Genomic DNA, 8,793 nt, shown 5'->3' on the forward strand with positions numbered 1-8,793 from the left:
TAGAACATTCAACCCATTTATTATTACTCCATCATGTGACGATTTCTCAGTTATTATCCTCCTCTTTCTTGTTTGGTTCTTATTAAATATTGTGGGTCAACATGTTTTGCTTTCATTTCACTTCAGATATTTTTCTAATGTTGGTCGGCAAATTGATTAACCATAAATGGGTTGTTCCGTAATTTTCACTTGTGAGTGCATATAAAACATAGATATGATTACCTTAAAATTTCCGATAAACCTTTTCATCATATAATTTACAAAAATTACATGCCTTGAGAATCGCATTCCAAACTTGATGAAGAAACTTTTAAGTCTTTGATCATTAAGCCAATGGACTTGACGATTATCTATTAACACATGTACGATGCATGCATGCAACAATGATGAGTAAATATTTACACTAACTATCTTGTTAAGTGGAAACTATTGTGAAATTAGTCGGGGTCCCTCAGCCATCGCATCTTCGCTACGTGACAGTTACGTGAACTAAAACCGGTGCTTATACGTCAGTTACGTGGGTAAATAATGAGATTGGCAGATAAAAGACTAAAACGTCAACCATATATATACAGATGTAACATAATATCTGAATGTAATATAATATCAGATGAAGCTGAAAGAAAAAATATGAGCAAATCAATGATTGCACGCTTATGCCACTAAATTTGTTTTGTTAGTATATAATAAACAATGGATTTTAGCCAAAAAGGGGAAAAGAACAATGGAAGGTGGTGAAATCTCAAAGTTTCTCAAATTGCTAGAACTGTTATTAAACCATTTTGTGACTGACACAAGTGACAAGTGCAACTTATTTCAAAGAGAAATGCATATATTTTTGTGGGTAGACATAAACATACGTTGTTAGAATTAGATGTATTACAAAATATCAACGTTGTTATCTTTATTTATTAATGGACGTTTACACCATTCCTGCTCGAAAGACAATTGAATATACATAAAATTTAATTCGTATGTTAACATTTACTACTGAAAATAGAATTCCATTTTGTCGGCGATATCGACTCGAATATAAGAATGCTAGGTGTGTTACAAAAACAATAGAAGTATGATGGGTATTCGGGTTTTCGGTTCGGGTCGGTTCGGTTTATTCGGGTTGGGATGTTTAGGAACCGTTTAGGAACCATACATTTTTCGGATCGGTTCGGTTTGGATAATGTCGGGTTCGGGTCGGGTTTCCATTTTTATAAAATTCGAAGTGGAACCGTATTACAAATAATTTGGGTTTGGTTCGAGTTTAAAGCCCAAAAAACCCAAAAAATTCCGAAAATCCGAGATAAACCCGGAAAAAAACCAAAAAACTATTCGTGTTATTCGGGTAGTTCAGATTTTTAAGATATTTTTTATTATAAATTATAATTTATATATATTAAAATTAAAAAAAAATAATTTTTCAATATATTCAAAATATTCGGGTACCCGTTCGGTTTTCGATTCGGTTCCAGTTCGGCTTCGGTTTTCGGGGTTTAGAAATATAGGAACCATTCGGATTTTTGTAATTTTTCATTTTTTTGGTTCGGTTTTGGTTTTCGGGTTTCGAATAATATGCCTAGGAGGACTAGTTTGTTTCATTTATTAACTCCGTAATAGAAAAAACAAACCGAAACAAACCGAACCAAATCTGAGAAAATTTGGTTAGTTTATTTCGATCAAATCTCTAAAACCGAATCGAACCGACGAAATATTCAATTCTTTTGAAATCAAATCCTCAAAAACCCTAACTCGGTAGTGACGAACAGTGAAGCTCTTTGCGAAATCGAGCCAGGACTTAGTCTCCAGCCACTTCGCCTTCCACGAGCCTCCTTCACGACCCCAGAGCCCGGTATCTTTGAAAATCTCTGTAATGGGTCGAAGAAAGTATACACATTGATTCATAAAAACGTAATCTTTAAGCTTTTGGAGAAGTTTTGTGTTTGATATCTTGAAGCGTTTGCAACGAGAAGCCTTCTCGGATATAACGAAGCTTAGAGATAGACAAGAGAAAATGGAGAGAGTTATTTCATCTAAAGGAGGTCCGTTTCAAGATACTAGCACTAATGTCGAGAGGTGAAGTTGATGTCCTGGGAGCAATGTTGATGATGGGCAACGCTGACGAGGAGAGTTTGGATGGAGTGAGACCTGGGTTGCTTTCTAGGTTCGTGTTTGAAACAAAGCTTAGGGAGAGGGATAAGCTTGTGGCTGAGCTCGTTGCTGGTGTTTCAGGGAACCAGCTGTCTTTGGCTAAAGTCTTTTACAAGGCAGAGATTAGTGATTGGCTCTTGTGTCTTCTTACCAGGTAATCTATCTACCCACCAATTGTTGTTTGTTGCAGATTTTGGTTTGTGTAAATGATTAAAACTACCTTTTGTCTTGCAGGGAATGAATCTTACTGAAGTTTCTGAACTTGGACCACCGCTTTTGAACCAACATAACGGTAGTGCCATAGGATTAACATCCAGAAAGTCAGATATGACAGCTTCACTGGCTCAGTCCATCACAAGCCTTGAAGGTGAAAAAGGTTTGAACGCAACACACCGTTGTTTCAGAACTTTCTGGCAAGTGACCTGCAACATTCTTAGGGGTGTAAAACTATCTCTACTGGGCTGTCATCAGATTTTATCACCACCGTCCAACAGCCTCCGTTATTCTGCTGGAGCCATTACAGTCCCAGTATGTTTCCTAAGGCGGGGTTTTGATATGGAGCCTCTGGAGATGAGCAGAGACATGAATCATGTGTCCTCCTCTACTCTTCAATTGCTTTGAAGTTAGACGCTCTAATGGACGAGTCTACAAGAATGGGGGGGATGGGTTGAAATTCAAAACTCAAGAGGGAAGCAAGTGAAATGGTCAGTTTCTATTACAGACAAACCAGAGGATGAAGTGGGCTGGGGCATGAGCATTGGTTCAAGAAATCATGATCGGTTTCAAGTGGAATCGTATCTCAAATTCAACATAGGCCATGGGTGTAGCTTAAGTCCAGGTCTTGTCTATCTCACAAACAGTAGAGAAAGAACTGTAGGTCTCATGCTTCAGTCTCATTGGTCTCTGTAATAATCTTAATGTTAATCTTTCCATGTTCATTTGTATTTACCACTGATTGTAATTTTTTTAGAGAGAAAAAAATGTAGCTGCCATATTGGAATAGTTAGCAAATGGCCTGTACCAAAGGACAAAGAAAAACCAAGTTGTATCATTAATATCCAAAGTTATTATCACCGCGGATGGTAGGTGGATCTTAAACCACTCAAATAACTTCAAAAAATCTGAAGACTTACTTCTTCTGTCTTAGTCAATGCCCTCTCTCTTAGGACTCAAGTGTCATTCTAAGAGCATGATTAACCCGAGATTCTAAGGACGAGTTTCTTAGCGAAAGTTAAGAAACTGTTTCTTATTTAAGAACCGGTTTTTAATTTTTTAAGTTAAAAGTTAAGAAACAGTTTCTTAATTTTCGTTAAGAATCTCACTCTAAGAACCCGGGTTAATCATGGTCTTAGAGCAACAATATTGCATGTCCTTGCTGGTGTCCTTAGGGGAAGGGAGACCACGATTTGGCAAAACCAAGAAGGGACAAGGGAGAGAAGTCGTTAAATAGGGAATGTCCTTGCTGCGTCCTCTGTTTGCGGTCGTGGGGCCCGCGATTGGTTGATTTTTTTAAAAAAAAAAAAAACCATAAAACGAAAAAAAAAAAGGAAAAAGAGATTGTAAGGACTTATGTCCGATAATGTTGCTCTTAGTCTTCTTGTGGTGACAAAGACGACTACTACTTTATCATCTTCCTTAAGAGAAATATATCTTCTAAAAAGAGAGAGGCAAACAAAAAGTAACAAAACTGGAATCAAATAGTTATGGTGGTTCTTGTGAACACGCGTTGTCGCTTTGCTCTTCTTCTGCTTGCAGCATTCTCTTGCTTCTCCTTGAAGCTCTGTTCCGGTGGCGAAGACACAATCACTTTCTCGGCTCCAGTCAAAGACTCAGAGACACTTCTCAGCAAAAATGGTGTTTTCAGGTTTGGTTTCTTCACTCCTGTGAACTCCACTGCTGGGTTACGCTATGTTGGGATTTGGTACGACAAGAGTCCAGCTCAAACCGTGGTTTGGGTTGCTAATAAAGACGCTCCGGTTAACGACATTTCCGGTGTTGTTTCCATCTCTGAAGATGGAAATCTTGTGGTTAAGGATGGTAGAAACCGCCTTCTATGGTCTACAAACATCACATCAACAATGGCTCCAAATGCTACTTTGGTTCAGCTAATGAATACTGGGAATCTTAGGCTACAAGATAGCAGAAGCAACGGTGAGATTCTCTGGGAGAGTTTCAAGCATCCTCACAACTCTCTCTTGCCAGGAATGACTCTTGGGACCAAGAATGAGAATCTGAAGCTTACTTCTTGGAGAAGCTATGTTGATCCTTCAACAGGGAACTACACAGCTGGTCTTTCTCCTTTCGCGTATCCCGAGCTTCTTATATGGAAGAACAATGCTCCAATCTGGCGTAGCGGACCGTGGAACGGTCAGGTTTTCATCGGTTTACCGGATGTGGATGGGTTTAGCCTTAGCAATGATTATCAAGGAACAGCTTCTTTGTCTTATGGTAATGACTCTTTCATGTTTCACTTGGATCCTGATGGAGTCTTGTATCAGAGAGAGTACTCTCGTGCTTCTACGAGAGGTTTGAACACTGCAACTTGTGATGCATACGGTAAATGTGGTCCATTTGCGAGCTGCAGTTCTCGTGAACTTCCACCTTGTAACTGCGTTAAAGGGTTTGCGCCGAGGAATCAAGCAGAGTGGGACGATGGGAACTGGAGTAATGGATGTGTGAGGATAGTTTCCTTTCGTTGCAAGAAGGAGAACAATGTAAGTAGTAACAGAGGAAAAGGAGATGGGTTCTTGAGACTGCAGAAGATGAAAGTACCAGTCTCCGCGGAACGGTCACTGGCTAATGAGAAGGATTGTGCTACACAATGTTTAGAGAACTGTTCTTGCACAGCTTATGCTTATGTTCAAGGAATAGGATGCATGGTTTGGAGTGGTAGCTTAGTTGATATGCAATCCTTTTTGCCAAGTGGCATTGATCTTTATATTAGGATTGCACATTCTGAAAGTGAGTTTAAAAAATCTCTTGTAGTCTAACTTGTTTTCTCATTTGACTACATTGACTTATGTTTTTCTCACCTAATCTTGTAGAAAGACATAACTATGTAGCAATTGTGATATGCGTTGCGTTTGTTGCTGCTGCCTTTCTTCTTTTAGCATGCCAAAAATTCAAAAAGCGTTCAGGTTAGAGTTTTTGTTTAGCTCATTTATAATAGTTTTCTTGAAATCATAATTGGTTTTGAATCATTTGCTTATTTGCCTTTGGCAGCACCAGAGAGCCGTAGAAGGCCAGAGCTAATGTTTAACAGAATGGAACCAGCTACAAGTGAAAATGAGTCTCCTTACACGTTCAAGCCTAATGAGTTTCCACTTTTTGAGTTTCAAGTGTTGGCTAAAGCAACGGATCACTTCTCTCACAGAAACAAGCTGGGGCAAGGAGGGTTTGGTCCAGTTTACAAGGTAAAACATTAAATAAGAATCTTTCTGACAATAGATATGTGTAATATTTTTTTTAATTTTTTTCTCTTAGGGGAAGTTACCAGAAGGGCAAGAGATTGCAGTAAAGAGGCTCTCACGTGCATCTGGACAAGGGCTAGAGGAACTTATGAATGAGGTTGTTGTGATTTCGAAGCTGCAGCATAGAAATTTAGTAAGAGTACTTGGCTGTTGCATTGAAGGTGAAGAAAGGCTGTTGGTCTATGAATACATGCCTAACAAAAGCTTGGATGCATATCTGTTTGGTAAGCTTTTCACCTATGTTTTGTCAACTATGTTTTTCAACTCTGTTTTTACTATTTAGTAATGCTTTCTCAGACCCAACTAAGCAAAAGATTCTTGATTGGAAGACACGGTTCAACATCATGGAAGGAATTTCCAGAGGTCTTTTGTACCTTCACAGAGATTCAAGACTTAGGATCATACACAGAGATCTAAAAGCCAGCAACATTTTGTTAGATGACAATCTGAATCCAAAGATATCTGATTTTGGACTTGCAAGAGTTTTCGAAGCGAATGAAGATGCAGCAGAAACAAGAAGAGTTGTTGGGACATAGTAAGTATATATCTATTCCCTACAAAGTACACAAACAAAACATTTTGAAACCAATATGAATGAAAGTTTTGTTATTGCAGCGGCTATATGTCACCGGAATATGCAATGGAAGGTTACTTTTCAGAAAAATCAGACGTTTTCAGCTTGGGGGTTATCTTTCTAGAGATCATAAGTGGGAGAAGAAACTCTCACAAGGAAGAAAACAATCTCAACCTTTTAGCTTATGTTAGTGTGTACTAATTAATATTCAGTGTTTAGTAACTTTGCTAGCTTTGAAACTTACCTTAACATTTGTGTTTTACAGGCGTGGAACCTGTGGAATGATGGGGAGGCTGCTTCTCTGGCGAATCCAATAGTCTTTGATGAGTGTTTTGAGAAAGAAATAGCCAAATGTGTTCAGATTGGTTTGTTATGTGTGCAACAACTTGCAAACGATAGACCGAATGTTTCAAACGTGATATGGATGCTAACTACCGAGAATGCACACCTCCCTGAGGCAAAGCAGCCTGCGTTTATAGCAAGAAGAGAAGTTTCTGTGGCTGGATCTTCTGACCGGAGTAGTCAAATGGTCACTATCAATGATGCGAGTCTCACTGCTATAACAGGACGTTAACCTCACAAAACCCAATCTGTGTGTTTATATTATGTTTTGAGAATCTCCATGTTTACAACCTTTATTATTCTGCTTATGTTTAGTGATTAGGATTAAGATTAGGAGATGTATTTTTAAGAATTTATGTCAGGTTCACTGACAACATATTTTGTATTATTATTACCAGAGTTAAAACAACTTGTGTGAAACAATAGATTCTAGTACTGAAACTGGAACAGAAGAAAACTATAGAAGCCAAGGCATCTTTACTTGTGAAACTACTTCAAGATATCTAAATAACTGTGGAGACATTTGGTGATGATCTTCTAAGCCTGTTCGACACTGCAGGTGAGAATGTTTAAATGGGTATATATGTACAGCGAATTCAACCGCAGAAAAAGACGTTACACATAGGAATAAATCAGACCGACTTTAAGGGCACACATTATTATTTGTGTTTGTGTTTTATGTGTTAAGGACTTAAGGGTTACCTTCACAATGATAAAGATTAAGCGTGGTGCATGTCAAAGATTGTGGGCCTAAAGGAGATAGATTAGATTTGAAAGATATGAACTACCAAATAGAAGATGAGCCTCGTCTGAAATTTTAACTTTGTGCATTAGCCCAAAACAAAGTTAAAACACTGAAATAATTGGTTTTTGTGTAAATGTGTTTACCGGCTACCAAGTAATTATTTGTCTTTTGTCTTTTGTTCAGGATGATGTCGAGTGCCGGTCAGCAGTAAATTTGGGCTGGATGCAAATTATAATTATGGGCCTGTATATTAAAAATAAAACACATAAAATAATAATTACTTAGTGAATCGAACCACTTACCTTTCATAAAAGAATTCTAATGACTAACCAACTAAGCTACTAAAGCATTGACTCAAATCACGGCCGGAAAATTACATATCTTTAAACTGGGCTGGAAGCACATGCTTCTACTCAGGACCGGTACTGAGTCGCTTTTAGAACAGAGAACTCTGTTTTATTATAATAGATAGATAGATAGATTTCTCTGTTATTATCAATTCCTTTAGTTTACTAACATCTTATTTTTACTTTCCTTAGAAAACACTCGAGAATCACTAAAATGATACTGGACATACTACTAATCTCACTATTCTTCGTGATTATAACTTGCGGAGTTGGCTTCATTGTTGACAATCCATCATTACATGTATCCATGTAGGCCAATGTAAATCCGACTTCAATGTTTAAGCTGTCGTAGTCCTTCGTTGCCAAAACTTTGAGAGCACGATCATTATGAAAAAGAGAATCGTCGTACAATTCCTCGAATAACTGAACTGCCTTCAAATCCGCACCCGTTGTGTTGCCTTCGAACATTTTTATTTGCTTCAGCGTATCTGAAGTGTTTCGAGACTGATAATTGATCAAAAAATTGGCCAGACCAGAAAAATCTAATTTTGTAATTTCAAGAGTTGGCTTTAGAATCTCAAAACAAAGTGAATGATTGATATTTTCTTTGTTACAGATGGATTCGATATCTCTTTTTGTAACCATCATATTAAATCTTGCATATGATGAGACAACAAGAAGAAATAAAACCATAAGAGCCAACAAAAAGTGTTTTTTGATGTATGCAGCCATTGTGTTTCAAAAAAAAAAAAAAAAAAAAAAAAAAGATGTATGCAGCCATATTTTGTTCTGAATATTTGAAAAGATATGAGATTTATATTTGCTGAACTATATATATATAGACTTAATATGGTAGAAGTATATTTTTATTTTTAATTTGCAGTGTGTGCTAGCAGATTATATACCATACTAGGGGGGTGTCCGCGCTTCGCGCGGAATATTGTTTTATTATTGCTAAGAACATGATTTTTTTTTTGGATAATGTAATTATGTTATCGTTTTTATTTGTTAAGATCATTATTTGATGTTTTTAGTTTGTTATGTAGTAGGTGATAAGTTAATATATTTTGCGTTTGTTTTTTTTTGAATAATGTGTTGTTGTGTATATAGTACTTGTTAGTAGTTAAATGAGCCTTTAACGTAAACTAATATTGAATTTCAATAACTTTGCAT

At 37.2% G+C, this 8,793-nt stretch overlaps 2 protein-coding genes across 4 annotated transcripts; one reads left to right on the forward strand and one right to left on the reverse strand.

Moving 5' to 3' along the window:
- Positions 1-3,724: 3,724 nt before the first annotated feature.
- On the forward strand, positions 3,725-6,953 carry LOC106309470 (G-type lectin S-receptor-like serine/threonine-protein kinase At1g11330). Of its 3 annotated transcripts, none has more exons than XM_013746497.1 (7): positions 3,725-5,103; positions 5,187-5,279; positions 5,371-5,555; positions 5,626-5,836; positions 5,910-6,147; positions 6,228-6,372; positions 6,452-6,760. In XM_013746497.1, the coding sequence occupies exons 1-7, from the start codon at positions 3,846-3,848 to the stop codon at positions 6,758-6,760; spliced, it is 2,439 nt and encodes an 812-aa protein (XP_013601951.1). In that variant the 5' UTR covers positions 3,725-3,845. The 3 variants fall into 3 exon arrangements, with proteins under 3 accessions (XP_013601951.1, XP_013601949.1, XP_013601950.1); XM_013746495.1 differs by having other exon boundaries at positions 3,726-5,103; positions 5,362-5,555; positions 6,452-6,953; XM_013746496.1 differs by having other exon boundaries at positions 3,846-5,103; positions 5,365-5,555.
- An 832-nt stretch (positions 6,954-7,785) lies between these two features.
- Positions 7,786-8,352, reverse strand: LOC106309475. The gene has a single exon (XM_013746504.1). It carries the CDS (start codon positions 8,350-8,352, stop codon positions 7,786-7,788), a length of 567 nt encoding a protein of 188 aa, XP_013601958.1.
- Positions 8,353-8,793: the final 441 nt, after the last annotated feature.

This window comes from Brassica oleracea, chromosome C8 (genome assembly GCF_000695525.1).
Source record: "Brassica oleracea var. oleracea cultivar TO1000 chromosome C8, BOL, whole genome shotgun sequence".
NCBI lineage: Eukaryota > Viridiplantae > Streptophyta > Magnoliopsida > Brassicales > Brassicaceae > Brassica > Brassica oleracea.